This window comes from Panulirus ornatus, chromosome 59, assembly GCF_036320965.1.
Source record: "Panulirus ornatus isolate Po-2019 chromosome 59, ASM3632096v1, whole genome shotgun sequence".
Taxonomy (NCBI): Eukaryota; Metazoa; Arthropoda; class Malacostraca; order Decapoda; family Palinuridae; genus Panulirus; species Panulirus ornatus.
Window position 1 is genome coordinate 752,164 of NC_092282.1, and position 21,106 is coordinate 773,269.

General features: G+C 40.5%; 3 protein-coding genes across 7 annotated transcripts in view; 2 read left to right on the forward strand and 1 right to left on the reverse strand.

Annotated features, from left to right (window-relative positions):
* LOC139767180 (actin, muscle-like) overlaps positions 1-4,278 on the reverse strand; it is a 110,213-nt gene extending 105,935 nt beyond the window's left edge. The window contains exon 1 of the mRNA XM_071696236.1: positions 4,232-4,278. Coding sequence (XP_071552337.1) covers positions 4,232-4,256 — 25 coding nt within the window. The 5' untranslated portion in view covers positions 4,257-4,278. The remainder of the gene's footprint in view (positions 1-4,231) is intronic.
* Positions 1-21,106, forward strand: part of LOC139767168 (actin-3, muscle-specific-like) — a 208,480-nt gene that overhangs the window by 104,947 nt on the left and 82,427 nt on the right. Inside the window, exons 2-3 of one of the 5 annotated variants that reach the window (XM_071696200.1) lie at positions 4,234-4,280; positions 5,986-7,361. The exons of 3 other annotated variants lie outside the window; for them this stretch is intronic. In XM_071696200.1, the coding sequence (XP_071552301.1) occupies positions 6,003-7,136 (1,134 nt within the window). In that variant the 5' untranslated portion in view covers positions 4,234-4,280; positions 5,986-6,002 and the 3' untranslated portion in view covers positions 7,137-7,361. Of the gene's footprint in view, positions 1-4,233; positions 4,281-5,985; positions 7,362-15,053; positions 15,087-16,265; positions 17,716-21,106 lie in introns of those variants that run through there. One more of the 5 variants, XM_071696201.1, reaches the window with a different exon arrangement.
* On the forward strand, positions 1,982-2,600 carry LOC139767307 (actin). The gene has a single exon (XM_071696571.1). It carries the CDS (start codon positions 2,043-2,045, stop codon positions 2,592-2,594), a length of 552 nt encoding a protein of 183 aa, XP_071552672.1. The 5' UTR covers positions 1,982-2,042; the 3' UTR covers positions 2,595-2,600.

Genomic DNA, 21,106 nt, shown 5'->3' on the forward strand with positions numbered 1-21,106 from the left:
ACATATTGAGGCATTCACTTTCCAGGATCCCGCAGGGCGAGTGGGTGTTGGCAGAAGTATAGTATGGAATCTTTCTAGAATATAATAATGTCTCTCTCTCCCCACTCATGCCTGGAGCACTGTTGGCTGAGAACTAACTGATTGTTTGAGACGAATAAGTGATGCGGTGGTTTGAGAGTTTAGTGCAATGGTGATTTGAATGGGTCAGTGCAACAGTAGTTCGAGTGTGGTCAATGTAATAGTAGTTTGAGTGTGGTCAGTGCAATGGTAGCTTGAATAGGGTCAGTGCAACAGTGTTCTAAGTAGGGTTAGTGCAATGGTAGTTTGAGCGTGGTAGGTGCAATGATAGTCTGAGTGCTCGAGTCAAAGGTCATCTTGAGTAAAAGAAGAAAAAAATTGTATTGCAGGTCATAAAAGGCTTCTCTTGGGATAAAAGGGAGCAGTTTGGAACATGTGGCCACCATGTACACGTCTTTATGGAATATCGCCTCTGAAACTGTGCCTGTACAAGTCTCTCTATTCCATTCTATTCTGAGAAAAAGTTGCATTTCCTTCTTCTCAGAGACATCTATTGGTACAGACTTCTCAACTGATACAGCCTACATCATAAAGCAGGTTGACCGTTCTAACCATTCGAACTATCTTATTGTTATGATTTCATAGTATTTGAATTTCATTTACTCCATTTTCTTAAGCAGCTTAAATCAAACAATCTGCTCTCTGATCATCAGTAGGTATCTCGCATGGAGAATTATACCAATGGTACCCTTCTTATGTGACTTGATGTCTGCTCATCCTCTGTGCGACACCTCGGGTATTCCCACTTTGTAGCCCTCAATATCTAGTTAGCTTGGTTAGAGGTGATGATATTTACATCTGAGGATTTCTGATTACTTTCTACTTCTCTTTTCTCGTTCTTTTTCTCTGTCCACCTTCCAGTCCATGAAAGTCACCAAGGAGGAGTACAAAGAGTCCTGCACCGACATCGTCCACAGAAAATGCTTCTAAAAGGCTGAGATATGAAGGATTCATAATTTACTGTCGTCATTTTACTATCACGTATGAGTTACATATTTTGGCCTTTATTATCATCATTACTATAAGGACCCATTATACGCGGGGAATGGGAACAACGTGCATTACAAGAACATATACTATATCTGATAGCCTAAATACATGGTGCGGTAAATCTAATGTTCCATGTCCAACTGTTATAAATTAAGATCAATGGCAACACTTCATTCACATTGGTTTAACCTTTGGAGACCATTTTCCTGGTCGTCTCTCTCATGTACTCTTACTGAAAGTGAATATATTATTGATATAGATGGTTAGACTCCAGTGCAAATAAGGCCGAAGTGATTCAACTTATATACTAAATATTTATGAAATCTTCCCTGGATAAAATGATAGAAGCACGCGTTCGTGGAAACCCAACTCACTATATGAACATGACACGTAAATGAGAACCTAACAATGTCATTCTTGTCTCCATATCATCTACACAGAGAGGACTGAAGGAAGAATACAAACTGGATAATATAAAACTGGAGTCAATGAAAGATCATTTAAAGTTCAAAACCTACATCAAATGAGAAAAGTCCTTTCAGGTGTACAAAGAAATCCTGTTAAACGTAGGTGCTCTCACTGTCCGGAGCTGTGGTTCTTGAAGAACAACAACAACAGCTGTTTAAACGATTGTTTCTCTGGACTTTAGGCCTACTGTGACACCTTCAGGACCACTAAGGCTGTCCACGTCACGTGGTGATCAACCCTCCAACCATCTTGTACACACAACGCTGGGCTCCGCCGTATGCGACGCGACGCGACTCGCTGATGCTTCCCATAGTTTATATGCAAAACAATCCACATGAAGATGTAAACATCTAGGTATCAGAAACACAAACATCACCGGTATCGTGCTCGATACCGGTGATGGTGTCACCCACACCGTCCCCATCTACGAAGGTTATTGTCTTCCTCACGCCATCCTTCGTCTTGACCTGACTGGCCGTGACCTGACTGCTTACCTTACCAAGATCATGACTGAGCGTGGCTACTCCTTCACCACCACCGCTGAACGAGAAATCGTTCGTGACATCAAGGAAAAGCTCTGTTATGTTGCCCTCGACTTCGAAAATGAAATGAGTGTGGCTGCCGCGTCCTCATCCCTTGAGAAGTCCTACGAACTTCCCGACGGTCAGGTCATCACCATCGGCAACGAACGTTTCCGTTGCCCCGAGTCCCTCTTCCAGCCTTCCTTCCTGGGTATGGAATCTGTTGGTATCCATGAGACCGTCTACAACTCCATCATGAGGTGCGACATTGATATCAGGAAGGACCTGTTCGCCAACAACGTTTTGTCTGGTGGTACCACCATGTACCCTGGTATTGCTGACCGCATGCAGAAGGAAATCACAGCTCTGGCTCCCTCCACCATCAAGATCAAGATCATTGCTCCTCCCGAGCGTAAGTACTCCGTCTGGATCGGTGGCTCCATCCTGGCCTCTCTGTCCACCTTCCAGTCCATGTGGATCACCAAGGAGGAGTACGACGAGTCCGGCCCCGGCATCGTCCACCGCAAGTGCTTCTAAACAACTATTCTTAACTTATCGACAAGAACCAAATGTAAATGTTTTATTGTTCACTTGTTAGTATTACGAGACAATATTTTTTTGAAATGGTTTTTTTTCCTTCAGTATCCAATAACGCACTTTTATGAGTGATTTAATAAGAACCTAGAGAGAATAAACGGAATGAAGGTGAATGTAATTAAGACCGCCTGCCCGTCCAATAACATGTCTCAATTCCGAGATTTCAATGTATGTATCATTTTGAACAACAATATCCTACTAGAAAAAAAAAAAACTAAAAAATATGAGGTTCTGACTCCGGGAGTATGTATAGTACAAAGATATAAGAGGACTCTTTTAACATACTTAACTTACGACTAGTAACTGCTCTAACATAGAAGGATTTCCTTCCTTTTGATAAATATCAGTCACAAATACTTTTAAAAAAATATTTACACCAAAGTGAGATGAATTTTTTTCTTTAAAGAAGAGAGAGTTTTCCCCATTATATATTCCGATCTGCCTTGGAACACTTTCTTATCCACATGCAGAATTTTCTCATTTGTTCTGTTCACATGAGCACACGTTTCTATACTAGATTTCCTTTAACATTCTGTTGTCTATCTACCACTTACGGTATATATATATATATATATATATATATATATATATATATATATATATATATATATATATATATATACTAAGGTACCCATGCTAGACTTTCATACATCACTAACATACCCAAAATAATCTTTGCTATCGTCCATATATATATATATATATATATATATATATATATATATATATATATATATATATATATATATATATATATTATCCCTGGGTATAAGGGAGAAAGAATACTTCCCACGTATTCCCTGCGTGTCGTAGAAGGCGACTGTTTCGTGTGGGGCGGGGTGGCGCCGAGAATGGACGAAGGCAAGCGAGTATGAATATGTAAATATGTATATAGTTGTGTGTGTGTGTATATATATATATATATATATATATATATATATATATATATATATATATATATATATATATATATATATATACGTGGATGAGCGCGTATGTATATATATAAGCGTATATGAGTGGATGGGTCTTTCTTCGTCTGTTTCCTAGCGTTACCTTACTGACACGGGAAACGGCGATCAAGTATAATACAATATAATATAATATTGTATAGTATAATGTAATGTAATATAATGATACATATACATAAGTGCAAAACACTTCCAAATTTGTTCAAAGGTAGAAGACGTCAGCAAGTAGCAGAGAAGCAGAACATAGATAAGGTAAGCTAAAATTAGTATTAACTATTAACGTGGATGAGGTAGTCATAGCCGGGAGCTGAAAGCTTGCCAGTAACCGAATTTACCAATTGTTCGTCAACGTTTCGTTGTTCTGTTTAGAAAATATATTTGATAAATAGCTTTCAGCAAAAGTGAAAGGTTAGTATTTCTGTTTAAGGTACAGATATGTATCTATGATGAAGCATCAGCTGTCAACATACCAAAGAGTAGAGAATACATTGTGGACAACCAACTGTAAATAAAAAAAATGTAAACACTGTCAGAACTGTAGTGCCTACGTTTGCAAGCGGGAGTATACGGATGGTATATAAGGACATTCATACATATCCGCACCTTAGTGTACTTCTGACTCAGGATACATCTCGACTGTGTGCGTCCCTCTCTGGTGAGACCTTGGTTCACTTTCACAGTCAACAATCTATTGAAAAACAGAATATCAAAAGTGCGACACGATCTTTTGATTAATGAACAAATCTTTACCATACACACGTATTTCATCAAGCAGCCGTTGTTCATTTGAATCGAATTTACTGAAAGTGGTGCAAAAGGACGCAATCACCTGTTGCACAAAGTACTGATATGAGATCGGTTTTCTAGAAAACTAAAAAAGTCAATTCAATTATATTCTTACTACGTCACAAATATTTATAGTCAGTGAATAACAATGTCTAAACAAGGATCAGTAAGCATAAAGATGTCATATATACTCAATCTCAATTAGCTTTAAAGTGAGAAAATTGGCATTGGCTGTTTGCATTGCTTATAGGATACCTATTGTTAATGTTAACTAATACGGCATGGGCAACTGAGGCCCTAATCAAGGCCATCCCATCAACGCTATATATATATATATATATATATATATATATATATATATATATATATATATATATATATATATACCCCAGCCTGAGCCAGGTACCCATTTAATCGACTAACCCTCAGGGTTGGGTGAACAGCTGTGATGACTGTGGACCGACTGCCCCTTCTAGGATTCGAACCAATGCACTCGACTCCGGGTGGCCCATGAATGCGTCAGGGTCAGGAACGCTAACTCATACACAACGGGAGTCTCATCTATTCATATCATCAGGCCAAACAATGTATGTGAATAAGTGGATTTTTATACTGCCAAGATTAAACCAGGCAGCGAGGCCAAACGAACATATAAGTTAAGAGGATATATTACATCCTCACTATCAGTGAGGTGTTCATGATGATGATAATGACGAGGATGATATATTTAGAATATAACGTTCTAAGACACAACTACGTCCATCAACTTAAACCTACAAGAAGCCTCTTTACTACTCTCGTCCCTGAAACAATTCGTCTTATAGCAAATATTTTGCAATTACATCAAACTGCACAAATTATGTGAAAAGTAAAGGGAATTTCATATTACACGTCTAATTTGCATCCAAGAATGTAAAGTTCTTGAGCAGACATTGCAAACAGTGCATTTTCCTCAGAGCATATTACTTGGAAAAATGCTGATCTTACAAGAAAAATTCCTTTCAATTTGGGGAGTTAGTCAGTCAGATACTTCACTTAAAACGGATCAAGTTAAATCCTCGAGAGTGCAAACGTTTTACAATATCCATGTTTCTGTTGTAGAGTCACAAAGCAAAGCCTTTTTAAACAGTTTATATCAAATATATTCATGACATTAATAAATGAGGAGATCCTTTACAAAAGGCGAGAACTGCCAGAACTGATTAAAAACTAAAGAAAAAAAAAAGAAATTACAGCATCAAGCAAGAACTTAAAGCAATAAACTATAATAAAATCTCCAAAAAAAAGGCAATACGAAGGTTAAGATCATTGTATTCTGCATTTACCATTAAAAATACAGGATATGTTTTCTTGCAACAAAGTGACCAGGGTCTAACATACTGCCACAGCGAAAGACCAGATCTGATGGAGGCACACCTTTCACATAAAATATTAATCGATACTAGACTAATGAGCATATGTTACTTTTGTAGATCCATAATACAAGAATTTTGTCATAAATGAAATAAAAAAGGAAAACCACAAGTCTCAAAGTTCTTGTTGTAATAATCACACACTTCAAATTCTCTTCCAAGGCTAACACCACTCAACCATGTGTGACGACGAAGACGTGAGTCCCCTGGTTGTGGACAATGGCTCCGGCATGGTCAAGGCCGGCTTCGCCGGTGATGACGCTCCCCGCGCCGTATTCCCCTCCATCGTCGGCCGTCCTCGTCACCAGGGTGTCATGGTCGGTATGGGTCAGAAGGACGCCTACGTCGGTGATGAGGCCCAGAGCAAGCGAGGTATCCTGACTCTCAAGTACCCCATCGAGCACGGCATCATCACCAACTGGGACGACATGGAGAAGATCTGGCATCACTCCTTCTACAACGAACTCCGCATTGCCCCTGAGGAGTCCCCTGTCCTCCTCACTGAGGCTCCCCTCAACCCTAAGGCCAACCGTGAGAAGATGACCCAGATCATGTTTGAGACCTTCAACACCCCAGCCATGTACGTGGCCATCCAGGCCGTGCTGTCCCTCTACGCCTCCGGTCGTACCACAGGTATCGTGCTCGATACCGGTGATGGTGTCACCCACACCGTCCCCATCTACGAAGGTTATTGTCTTCCTCACGCCATCCTTCGTCTTGACCTGGCTGGCCGTGACCTGACTGCATACCTTACCAAGATCATGACTGAGCGTGGCTACTCCTTCACCACCACCGCTGAACGAGAAATCGTTCGTGACATCAAGGAAAAGCTCTGTTATGTTGCCCTCGACTTCGAAAATGAAATGAGTGTGGCTGCCGCGTCCTCATCCCTTGAGAAGTCCTACGAACTTCCCGACGGTCAGGTCATCACCATCGGCAACGAACGTTTCCGTTGCCCCGAGTCCCTCTTCCAGCCTTCCTTCCTGGGTATGGAATCTGTTGGTATCCATGAGACCGTCTACAACTCCATCATGAGGTGCGACATTGATATCAGGAAGGACCTGTTCGCCAACAATGTTATGTCTGGTGGTACCACCATGTACCCTGGTATTGCTGACCGCATGCAGAAGGAAATCACAGCTCTGGCTCCCTCCACCATCAAGATCAAGATCATTGCTCCTCCCGAGCGTAAGTACTCCGTCTGGATCGGTGGCTCCATCCTGGCCTCTCTGTCCACCTTCCAGACCATGTGGATCACCAAGGAGGAGTACGACGAGTCCGGCCCCGGCATCGTCCACCGCAAGTGCTTCTAAGAAGTACCTTATCGTTTTAATTTCTGTATAAACACATTGTATACCATATATCAGCGATAAATGTGACGTTGAAAAGTTGTATGGCGGAATTATCAACACACAGGTTTAACTGGAGAAAATATGACTAGATATTCATCATCTCTGTAACATTTCAACTCATTCTAGTTGAAATGATTAAGAACCACTCTTTCTCCTAATAAAGATATCTCACTTCTACTCACCAAAGTTGCATCATTATAGTTTACCAAAGAACGAAACTTACAGTACATCAACATCATTACATGACATGCTATAACGAGCAAAATACACAAAAATTTGGCTGACAGGTTTGACGCTTTAGGGAGTAGTGAAAAATGATAATGGTCCATGACAGTGGAATGGTTACACAGCTCGTCTTCTGAACTCGAGGCTACGGTTCTGAATTAAGTCCAGCTCTACGTGAATCCATTTGCCTTTGCTGCAAAAATCTACAACATGACAAAGGAAATGGTTGACTTTCGCTCATAATACTCCTAAATGTATTCTTCTCCAAGATTCTCTTAAAAGTACCTAACCATCTCAGCCTCATGTTAAAGTATCAAACGAGTTGTTATCATTATTATTATTTATCTATCTATCTATCTATCTATCTATCTATCTATATATATATATATATATATATATATATATATATATATATATATATATATATATATATAAACAGAGGACTGAGCCTTAGAGGGAAAATACTCACTTGGCCCCCTCCTCTGTTCGTTATTTTTGGAAATTTTATAAACTGGAGGGGAGGATTTCCAGCCTCCTACTCCCACAACTTTTAATTACCTTCTCCGACACACAGAGAATACACGGGAAGTATTCTTTCTCCACTATCCTCAGGAATATACCTGTATATATATATATATATATACGCTGCCTCGCAAACGCGGGAGACAGCGACAAAGCAAAAAAAAAAATATATATATATATATATATATATATATATATATATATATATATATATATATATATATATATAAATATATATCTTCTTTTCATACTATTCGCCATTTCCCGCGTTAGCGAGGTAGCGTTAAGAACAGAGGACTGGGCCTTTGAGGAAATATCCTCACCTGGCACCCTTCTCTGTTCCTTCTTTTGGAAAATTAGAAAAAAAAAAAAAAACGAGAGGGGAGGATTTCCAGCCACCCGCCCCCTCCCCTTTTAGTCGCCTTTTATGACACGCAGGGAATACGTGGGAAGTATTCTTTCTCCCCTATCCCCAGGGATAGGGGATATATATATATATATATATATATATATATATATATATATATATATATATATATATATATATATATATATATATATATATATGAAGTCTGTTGGGGATGAGAGAGCTTGGGAAGTGAGTCAGTTGTTCGCTGATGATACAGCGCTGGTGGCTGATTCATGTGAGAAACTGCAGAAGCTGGTGACTGAGTTTGGTAAAGTGTGTGAAAGAACAAAGTTAAGAGTAAATGTGAATAAGAGCAAGGTTATTAGGTACAGTAGGGTTGAGGGTCAAGTCAATTGGGAGGTAAGTTTGAATGGAGCAAAACTAGAGGAAGTAAAGTGTTTTAGACATCTGGGAGTGGATCTGGCAGCGGATGGAACCATGGAAGCGGAAGTGGATCATAGGGTGGGGGAGGGGGCGAAAATCCTGGGAGCCTTGAAGAATGTGTGGAAGTCGAGAACATTATCTCGGAAAGCAAAAATGGGTATGTTTGAAGGAATAGTGGTTCCAACAATGTTGTATGGTTGCGAGGCGTGGGCTATGGATAGAGTTGTGCGCAGGAGGATGGATGTGCTGGAAATGAGATGTTTGAGGACAATGTGTGGTGTGAGGTGGTTTGATCGAGTAAGTAACGTAAGGGTAAGAGAGATGTGTGGAAATAAAAAGAGCGTGGTTGAGAGAGCAGAAGAGGGTGTTTTGAAATGGTTTGGGCACATGGAGAGAATGAGTGAGGAAAGATTGACCAAGAGGATATATGTGTCGGTGGTGGAGGGAACTAGGAGAAGTGGGAGACCAAATTGGAGGTGGAAAGATGGAGTGAAAAAGATTTTGTGTGATCGGGGCCTGAATATGAAGGAGGGTGAAAGGAGGGCAAGGAATAGAGTGAATTGGATCGATGTGGTATACCGAGGTTGACGTGCTGTCAGTGGATTGAATCAGGGCATGTGAAGCGTCTGGGGTAAACCATGGAAAGCTGTGTAGGTATGTATATTTGCGTGTGTGGACGTATGTATATACATGTGTATGGGGCGGGGGCCATTTCTTTCGTCTTTTATTGTTGTTTCTCACTCAAATCTGCCACCAGTGTTGTATCATTAGCAAACAACTGACACTTCTCAGGCCCTCTCATCCCTTACGTCATTCACCATCCCATCTATAAACAAATTAAATAACCATTGAGACATGACACACCCTTGCCGCATGACATACCCTTGCCGCATGACACACCCTTGCCGCAGACCTTCCTTCAACTGGAAAAATTAACCCTCCTCTCTTCTTACTCATACATATGCTTACACCCTTGATAAAAACTTTTCACTGCTTCTAACAGCTTTTCTTCCATACCGTATATTCTTAAGGCCATCCAAAAGTCATCTCTAGCAACCCTATTATATGCTTTCTCCAGATCCATAGATGCCACATAGAAGTCCATCCGTTTTTATAAGTAGTTCTTAAACACATTCTCTAAAGGAAACACTTGATCCACATGTCCTTCATCACTTCTCAAACTACACTGCTCCTCCCCAGTCCGATGCTCTGTACATGACTTCTCTCTCTCAATCAATACCCTCCCATACAACTTACCATGAACACTCAAGAGACTTATACCTCTGCAGTTTGAACACTTACATTCAGCCCCCTTGCCTTGCCTTTATACACTGGCACACTATACATGCATTCTGCCAGTCCTCAGCCACCTCACCATCTCTAAGCTCCCTTCTTTTGGCTTCCCTCTCTCACTCTGCTCCTTCATATGTAGCTTTATCTATGGCCATTCTGTCTTGTTTTCAAAGATTTCCTCTCTTCCACAAATTATGCAGTGCACTCATATATGACGGCTAAACACTGCATTTACCCGTATCCTTCAATTCTGCTCTTTCATCTCTCATTCGATCTGCATCTCGTCTTGAAACAGCTTCTTCAGTAAACTCAGACTTGGACAGGATATTGCAGAAGGGAACACAAAATATAGTTACGTTTAATGCATTCAAGATCCAGGTTCTACCCATCTGTGTATCGGAAATTCCTTACAACTCTCGTCTCTCCTTGACGGTTCTTTAATTCCACTTCTTAACTCAATGAACGTTCTTGTTATCACTGTTATCACTCTTACTTGGAAACCCTACATTACGGAAATAGCTAAGTCTACCTCTAAGAAACTGGATGTCCTGTTTATTATGTAGAAACTTCTTTTCTTCTAAACAGTTGCTCCGTTTATACAGGGGATTAATACGTCTCACATTTCGGGTGGTTCTAGCTCTGCATCCTTACTTAACAGAGCTGAATCAAAAGCGGTCCAACTTATAGACTATCCCTAGCTAACTTCCAAACTTGACTCTCTTGCCCTACGCCTCTGTGTTAATTCACTTTTCCTCTTCTATATGTATAACTGGTTTTGCTCCCAAGAGCTGGCTGCGTGTGTGCCCCCACCACTAGCTAGACACAGCAATACTTGACAAGCCGCTGCGATACACGATTACTGTGTGGCCGTTGGCGACATGAGGGTAGACCGTTTTGATAACCTCAATGCTTTGGAACTCTACCTTCTCTTGTCTTTTTCAATAACTATGACCTAACACATCTTAAAAGACAGGTTTTTCACTTCCTTCAAAATTCGTAAATACTTCCCTCGTCTCTTTTTCCCTTTCATGATCCTCTCTATATTTCAATTAAGGGCCGGCCTTGATGGGGACTTACGCCTGTGACTGTAGCCTTCAACATAAAAGAATTATTCTTATATACATCAAATATCTTTACCAACCTGACAACAAAGTCACCTCTTTCTTAATTCAGAATTAACTGCAATACCATCAACTTCAGCTGCCTTACTATATTTCATCTAACGTAAGGCTTTCACCGCTTCCTCTCTCTTCTCTAAACCATTCTCCTTGACTCTTTTCATTTGGCCACTATATGTGCCACTCTATCATCAAACTACCATATCCTCAAGCAGACTCATTTTTGTCCTCCCAGGTAACGTTCTTACTTTCCACACATTTTCCAGCGCTCCAAGAACCTTTGCCATTTTACCCACGATACAACTCATCTCCATGGCTCTATTCGATGTCTAAAACACTTCACTTCCTCCATGTTTTCTCCATTTAAACTTACATTACATCTAACCCGTCCCTCAACCCCGCTAAACTAAATAACCTTGCTTATATTCACATTTACTCTTAACTTCTCCTTTTGCACACTTCCATATTCATTCAACAACTGCAGCTTTTAATTCGAATCTGCTATCTGTGTTGTATCATAAGCAAACAACAACTGACAACAACACACATCCCATAATTTCATCAAATATGTATTTACAACATTTCCAGCCTCTTCCTTACATCTTTATCTGTAGGCCAAGCCTCGCTCCCATACCACATGGTTGGGACTGCTATACCTTCAAAGATACCCATTTTTGCCCTCTCGTTAACGACCTCTTTTTCCATACATTCTTTAATGCTTCAAGAAATTTTGACTTCCACACACACCCTGTTACTCACCTCCACTTTCACGGTTCCGTTTGCTGCCATGTCCACCTCCTGGTATATAAAACACTTCACTTCCTCTAAATTTTCTCCATGCTGATTCATACCTAAACTAACCTGTCCCTCTACCCTACCAAACCTATTAACATTCGTTTTACTCACATTTGCTCTCAACTTCCTCCTTTCACACACTTTCCCAAACTGAGTCACCAACGTTAGTATTATCTCACTCGGTGACAAAAACAGTGCTCTGTCATCAGCGAACAACAACTTACTTCCTTGCCAGGCCCCCTCACCCCTTACGTAAAGCATACTCGCCTCTCTCCAAGACTGTGCCATATACTTGTGCCACCATCCCATCTATAAACAAATTAAACAGTCATGGTGACGTCACACACCCCTGCCGCAGATCAGTCTTCGCCTAGAACCACTCACTCTCTTCTCTTCCTCCTCATACAAAAGTCTTGCACCCTTGTTAAAACTTCTCACTGCTTCTAGCAGCTCTCCTCCCACACCATAAATTCGTAAGACCTGCCTCAAGGCAGGTCTTATATATATATATATATATATATATATATATATATATATATATATATATATATATATATATATATATATATATATATATATATATATATTATTATTATTATTATTATTATTATATTATACATTTTGCGTTGTCGCTGTCTCACGCGTTAGCGAGGTAGCGCAAGGAAACAGACGAAGGAATGGCCCAACCCACCCACATACACATGTATATACATACACGTCCACACACGCAAATATACATCCCTATACATCTCAACGTATACATGCATATACACACACAGACATATACATATATAAACGTGTACATAATTCATACTGTCTGCCTTTATTCATTCCCATCGCCACCCCGCCACACATGTAATAACAACCCCCTCCCCCGTCATGTGTGCGAGGTAGTGCTAGGAAAAGACAACAAAGGCCCCATTCGTTCACACTCAGTCTCTAGCTGTCAATGTAATAATGCACCGAAACCACAGCTCCCTTTCCACATCCAGGCCACACACAACTTTCCATGGTTTACCCCAGACGCTTCACATGCTCTGGTTCAATCCATTGACAGCACGTCGGTCCCGTTATACCACATCGTTCCAATTCACTCTATTCCGTGCACGCCTTTCACCCTCCTGCATGTTCAGGCCCTGATCACTCAAAATCTTTTTCACTCCACCTTTCCACTTCCAATTTGGTCTCCCACTTCTCCTCGTTCCCTCCACCTCTGACACATATATCCTCTTGGTCAATCTTTCCTCACTCATTCTCTCCATGTGACCGAACCATTTCAAAACACCCTCTTCTGCTCTCTCAACCACACTCTTTTTATTACCACACATCTCTCTTACCCGATTATTACTTACTCGATCAAACCACCTCACACCACATATTGTCCTCCAATATCTCATTTCTAGCACATCCACCCTCCTGCGCACAACTCTATCCATAGCCCACGCCTCGCAACCATATATCATTGTTGGAACCACTATTCCTTCAAACATACCCATTTTTTGCTTTCCGCGATAACGTTCTCGTCTTCCACACATTTTTCAACTCTCCCAGAACTTGCGCCCCCTCCCCCACCCTATGACTCATTTCCGCTTCCATGGTTCCATCCGCTGCCAAATCAACTCCCAGATATCTGAAACACTGCATTTCCTCCAGGTTTTCTCAATTCAAACTTACCTCCCAATTGACTTGTCCCTCAAACTTACTGTACCTAATAACCTTGCTCGTATTCACATTTAATCTCAGCTTTCTTCTTTCATACACTTTACCAAACTCAGTCACCAGCTTCTGCAGTTTCACCCATATCAGCCACCAGCGCTGTATCATCAGCGAACAACAACTGACTCACTTCCCAAGCTCTCTCACCCACAACAGACTGCATTCTTGCCCCACTCTCCAAAACCTTTCCTTTAATCTCCCTAAGAACCCTATCCATAAACAAATTAAACAACCATGGAAACATCACGCACCCTTGCCGCAAACCAACATTCACGGAGAACCAATCACTTTCCTCTCTTCCTACACGTACACATGCCTTACATCCTCGATAAAAACTCTTCACTGCTTCTAACAACTTGCCTCCTACACGATTCTTTATACCTTCCACACAGTATTTCTTTTTTACTATTCGCCATTTCCCACGTTAGCGAGGTTGCGTTAAGAACAGATGACTGAGCCTTTGAGGGAATATCCTCACTTAACCCTTTCTCTGTTCCTTCTTTCGGAAATTAAAAATGAGAGGGGACGATTTCCAGACCCCTTCCCCTTTAGTCGTCTTTTACGACACGCAGGGAATACGTGGGAAGTATTCTTTCTCCCTTGTCCCTAGGGATAATATATATATATATATATATATATATATATATATATATATATATATATATATATATATATATATATATATATATATATGATAACAAGCAATAAACGCCATTAAGTATGTGGTGTGTGATATCTTTTTGATTTGCTCACCTACTGATATTATGGAAAGCATACGTCCTTACGGCAGGTCATGTTTCACTCAAGATAACAAAACACTATTCTGTAACTTCTTATTAAAACTCAATCTATTACTTATAATCTAACAAAAGCAATAAAAGGTAAACAATAATATTTCTGTCATTCAGAACACGTTCGATATGCATGACGTGTTCTTGGGAAAATTATGGCACAAGGTAGAACTAAAGGAATTTCTAGACCCGATGTTAATAAGAATAAGAAAATGGGAAATTTCTATATAAAACCTGAAGTACCGTTAAGGTAAGACGAGAGTAGATGTACTAGGACTTCTTGTGTTGCCAGCAACAGCTGGGTAATGACACATTTGTCTGCAATGTAGCCTGGTTATGTCATCATAGGTAAACTTACAAAATAATTTGAACCAACCTATAAGGTACCATTATCCGTTGCTTTCAATAACTGATGTTTTTTTTTTTTTTGTTTACTTTAATCATATTGTGTTTTCATAAAGGCATTATCTTTCACGTATGTACCTGCAGCCGGATGATGCCCCACCAAACGCCCAAAACAACTATAATAAGCATAAAAACTACAACACCGAAACAACTGTGGCACTTTGGTAAGCAGGAATATATTGGTGGTGTATAAAAGCGTGAGACACTCTCAACCCTCTAGTGTACTTCAGGCTCAGGATACGTCTAGTCTTGTGTACGTTGCTCTCTGGTGACTGTGTTGACTTAAGGATAACTGTATTCATTCCAGTACTTCATTTTCGTCAGATGAAACAGTTTTCCATTGTTAGTAAAGTAAACGGATAAGCATCTAACATTTTAAACTTTTTTTTTTTTTTTACTTTAACGTTGGAGGTTGCAGTCACGGACGAAAGGCCACATCAAGGTCGGGCTTTATTAGAAACATAGAGCTTAATGAAAGAGAAAAAATAAGAAACAAGGAAAATCATTTACGAATTTTAGAGAAAGTGAAAAGTGTTTTTTGTCTCCACGACAGAAGGGCATCTAATCTGGTTTTTCGTTTGTCGTTTACAAGATAAAGGTTGGACTATAAATCTATATCTATATCTATAGTGATAAACTATACTGAGGTGTTAAACCCTTAATGACAGAAAAGCACACAGGCACATAACCTTTGTTGAGGGTATTTTCGGTAATGTATTAGTTGATACCGTTTGCTCAGGTGCGAGTAGATATATGGTCATCTTATTGATTTAAGTTTAAACGTAGCAGCAGACGATATTACCTTCTTGCCTGTGCGAACGAGCTTTACTAAACATACATTGAATCCGATATTCCTTTAACCATAATATAATTTTACTTGCTCTGCTTAAAACGAAGCGTTCTTGTTTCAATATAAGGTGAACAGTTATTTGGAAAAGTGAGCGTTTATATTTTCTTATATATCAGATAATGCTTGTGAGAAACCCCTACAGGATGCTTCTTACTAAACCTATAATCTATAATTCAATATATATCAGCACCTGATCTTAACTGAAGCTATCATCTAAATATCAATCATTCAGCGTTAAAGGAACTATTCTATGTACACCGAAAGCTGCCAAGTGACATAGATTATAATCTTCCCAAAAAGGAATATAAAAGATATAATTCTACACCAAAGGACCTATGAATGATGCCATAAAAATCATTATCTCCCCAGATGACCTTCCATGTTGTACACCGAAAGCTGCCAAGTGACATAGATTATAATCTTCCCAAAAAGGAATATAAAAGATATAATTCTACACCAAAGGACCTATGAATGATGCCATAAAAATCATTATCTTCCCAGATGACCTTCCAGTCAGTTAAAGTAACCAGAGTACGATGTAGCCAACATATCGTATAAAATCTGTATTTTACTCTTTTCCAGAACTGACACCACTCCACCATGTGTGACGACGAAGACGTGAGTCCCCTGGTTGTGGACAATGGCTCCGGCATGGTCAAGGCCGGCTTCGCCGGTGATGACGCTCCCCGCGCCGTATTCCCCTCCATCGTCGGCCGTCCTCGTCACCAGGGTGTCATGGTCGGTATGGGTCAGAAGGACGCCTACGTCGGTGATGAGGCCCAGAGCAAGCGAGGTATCCTGACTCTCAAGTACCCCATCGAGCACGGCATCATCACCAACTGGGACGACATGGAGAAGATCTGGCATCACTCCTTCTACAACGAACTCCGCATTGCCCCTGAGGAGTCCCCTGTCCTCCTCACTGAGGCTCCCCTCAACCCTAAGGCCAACCGTGAGAAGATGACCCAGATCATGTTTGAGACCTTTGCTACCCCAGCCATGTACGTGGCCATCCAGGCCGTGCTGTCCCTCTACGCCTCCGGTCGTACCACAGGTATCGTGCTCGATACCGGTGATGGTGTCACCCACACCGTCCCCATCTACGAAGGTTATTGTCTTCCTCACGCCATCCTTCGTCTTGACCTGGCTGGCCGTGACCTGACTGCTTACCTTACCAAGATCATGACTGAGCGTGGCTACTCCTTCACCACCACCGCTGAACGAGAAATCGTTCGTGACATCAAGGAAAAGCTCTGTTATGTCGCCCTCGACTTCGAGAATGAAATGAGTGTGGCTGCCGCGTCCTCATCCCTTGAGAAGTCCTACGAACTTCCCGACGGTCAGGTCATCACCATCGGCAACGAACGTTTCCGTTGCCCCGAGTCCCTCTTCCAGCCTTCCTTCCTGGGTATGGAATCTGTTGGTATCCATGAGACCGTCTACAACTCCATCATGAGGTGCGACATTGATATCAGGAAGGACCTGTTCGCCAACAACGTTTTGTCTGGTGGTACCACCATGTACCCTGGTATTGCTGACCGCATGCAGAAGGAAATCACAGCTCTGGCTCCCGCTACCATCAAGATCAAGATCATTGCTCCTCCCGAGCGTAAGTACTCCGTCTGGATCGGTGGCTCCATCCTGGCCTCTCTGTCCACCTTCCAGACCATGTGGATCACCAAGGAGGAGTACGACGAGTCCGGCCCCGGCATCGTCCACCGCAAGTGCTTCTAGAAAGTCACCTTTACTTGCTAAGTGGATAAAATTGCTTCACCATATCTTTCTACCAAGAGCACTCTGGCTTTACTCTAGAGAAGCCACGTGTATGAATGAGTGAACTTGAATGTCGAAAACCAATTCGTGTATTAATGAGTGAACCTTAGTATGCCTGCCCATTTAATAAAGAAAATCAATTTTTATATATTCTTAAGTTATTCATTGTCCTTTAGACATTCTATTCAAGATTATTTCATTACTAAAGAAATAATCTCAAGACTGTATGACGAGCAAATAATTAAAGAAAAAAGCCTTTTCTGATTATTTCACTCACATGAAATAAACATTCTGAGGTTTCATATGTAAAAATTTCCTGTGCAAAGAAATGTGATTTTTATTATGACAAAAAAGCAACGGTAAGAGCACGACAACATATCATCAACATATGTTCACTAATGTTCGAAATCATTACTACGGGCATTATTTCAATGACCTTAAGCCAGCCTCTCATTACGTACTCCACTGAACAAATGACTCTGGTCTCCTTACATCCAGTTGACAAAAATTTCATTTGTCCTCTTACTATCATGTATATATTTCTTCTAAATCTGTCTTATGGGAATCATTCATTTTCTTAACATCTCGGCATTGCATAGACCCTGTTCATGTTCCGTGTCAGTAAATTACTAGTGAGATTATTTTAGAAATTCAATAAAAGATAAGATGAGATGCTAGAACGGTTCCTATCCCAAACTTCGAAACCTCTCAGTCACTGAGAACCATCACAGCAGCTATGATAAGGTTTACTGTGGACACACTGACACAGGATTGAACAAAAGGGTTAGTGCAAACAGGGCACACGTCCACAGACACAGTGGTATTGCATATCAACGAACACTCTCATCTCACTTGATGGAGCTCAGATGTTACACCAGGGAACAGATAAGTGCAAGAGGAAGACCGTCGAGAGTCGTGCTACCGGGATGTAGCACTGCTCAAGACATGCCTGATGTTCTCGCACTGTATACTGTTGCTCGATGTCCGATTGTTGTTGACATTCATCTAATTGAGTCCGTTGAGACTTGTTATATTAACACCACTCCCACCTTGTTATATTAACACCACTCCCACCTTGTTATATTAACACCACTCCCACCTTGTTATATTAACACCACTCCCACCTTGTTATATTAACACCACTCCCACCTTGTTATATTAACACCACTCCCACCTTGTTATATTAACACCACTCCCACCTTGTTATATTAACACCACTCCCACCTTGTTATATTAACACCACTCCCACCTTGTTATATTAACACCACTCCCATCTTGTTATATTAACACCACTCCCACCTTGTTATATTAACACCTCTATTTATATCTATCTATCTATCTATCAATATATATATATATATATATATATATATATATATATATATATATATATATATATATGAATTGATACCGCGGAGGATAAATCCATTAAGACCCACAGCAATTGAAATGACAAATACCAAAATATAAAGTCACAATGAAATATGAACAAAAGTATGAGACGTAATTCCTATAACTTGGTTGATAAGAGGGAATGAATGGAACAAGAAAGCTTGCACATGAAGACACGATGAAGGAAAGTTATCTGGCATGACTGACTCTTTATAGGATATCAGTGGGGCCTAGACCAAGAGGAATGCTCGGGAGATACCATTCAAGAAACACGCCATATAGATGGTATGACTGGATATATATATATATATATATATATATATATATGGGAGCGGGGGGCTGGAAATCCTCCCCTCTCTCTTTTTTTTTTTTTTTTTTTTTTTTTTTTTTCCAAAAGAAGGAACAGAGAATTGGGCCAGGTGAGGGTATTCCCTCAAAGGCCCAGTCCTCTGTTCTTAACGCTACCTCGCTAATGCGGGAAATGGTGAATAGTTTGAAAGAAAAAAGATATATATATATATATATATATATATATATATATATATATATATATATATATATATATATATATATATATATATATTCTTTTCTTTTAAACTATTCGCCATTTCCCGCGTTAGCGATGTAGGGTTAAGAACAGAGGACTGGGCCTTGTTTGGAATATCCTCACCTGGCCCCCTCTGTTCCTTCTTTTGGAAAATTAAAAAAAAAAAAAGAAAAAAAAAAAATATATATATATATGGGGAATGCAGCTCGCACATATGGGGTACATATTCTTCTCCCTTTATCTTAGCCAGAGTGGAATGAAATGCCTTTTGTCTTAACCCTCCTGCTGTCACCTCTTCTCAGTTACCCCTCTCCTTTTACTACTATACCCCTACCTATTTTCTCTCTTTTACATGCAGTGTATCAGCCACTTCCCTCGTGAGCCGCATGCGTGTTTCCTAGCTTTCATGAACTGGACCTGTCCAAGTATGGCTTCTACTTTCTATAGATTTTGTGTAGCGACAAGCCACACGAGAAATGACCTTTACAACACTTTCTTCTTTGTACAACGAAATTGAAATGTTCTTCCATTTTTGCCTGACCCTCTCCCTATAGCCTTTCTATCTCTAAGAGTCGAACCTACAGACACCTGAGTGTTAGAGAATGAATTCTTTCTTCGTTCCTTCATATACCTATCATCTTGCCTAACACCCGAGACAGGCGTTCTTTTGCTTGTACCATGCCAGCTCCCATGAATATATGCACGTATACATATGCAGGTTGAACCAAGAGATAACGGAAAATTCGAAATGTCATATGCTTTCGTATAAATGTCATAAGCTTTCGTATAAATGTCATAAGCTTTCGTATAATTCCATCGTCAGGTAGCGCCAGGACACAAACGAAGAAAGACCTATTCATTCCTATACACACAGGCATAAATACACGCACATACACGTACATATGAATACATATGCATATACATATCAACATATATACATTTACATACGTACATACATATACACAGACATATACATACATACACGTACATATTTACATTCGCTTGCCTTCATCCATTCTCGGCGCCACCCCACCCCACAGGAAACATCATCGCCACCACCCCCTGCGTCAACTAGGTAGGGCCAGGAGAACAGACAAAAAAGGCCACACTCGTTCACCCTCAGTCTCTAGCTGTAATGTGTAATGCACCGAAAACACAGCTTCCTTATCCACCTTCAGGCCCTACAGACGTTTTCATGGTTTACCCCAGATGTTTCACATGTCTTGGTTCAGTCCTTTGACAGCACGTTTACTCCGGTACACCACATCGTTCCAATTCACTCTATTTCTTGCACGCCTCTCACTCTCTTGCATGTTCAGGCCCCGATCGCTAAAAATCTTTTGCACTTCATCCCTCCAACTTCAATTTGGTCTCCCACATTTCCTTGTTCCCTCCACTTCTGACAAATATATTCTCTTTGTCAACCTTTCCTCACTCATTCTCTCCAGATATCCAAAGCATTTCAACACACCCTCTTCTGCTCTCTCAACCATACTCATTTTATTACCCCACGCCTCTCTTACCCTTTAATTACTTGATCAAACCATCTCACACCACATATTGTCCACATACATTTCATTTCCAACGCATCCACCCTCCTCAGTACAACTCTATCTGAGGTGGAAAGTATCTGAACAAGCAACACACAGGCAGAACACAGGTGAGAAAACCTAAAATTAGGATTAACTATTAAGGTAAAACCCTGGTGGAT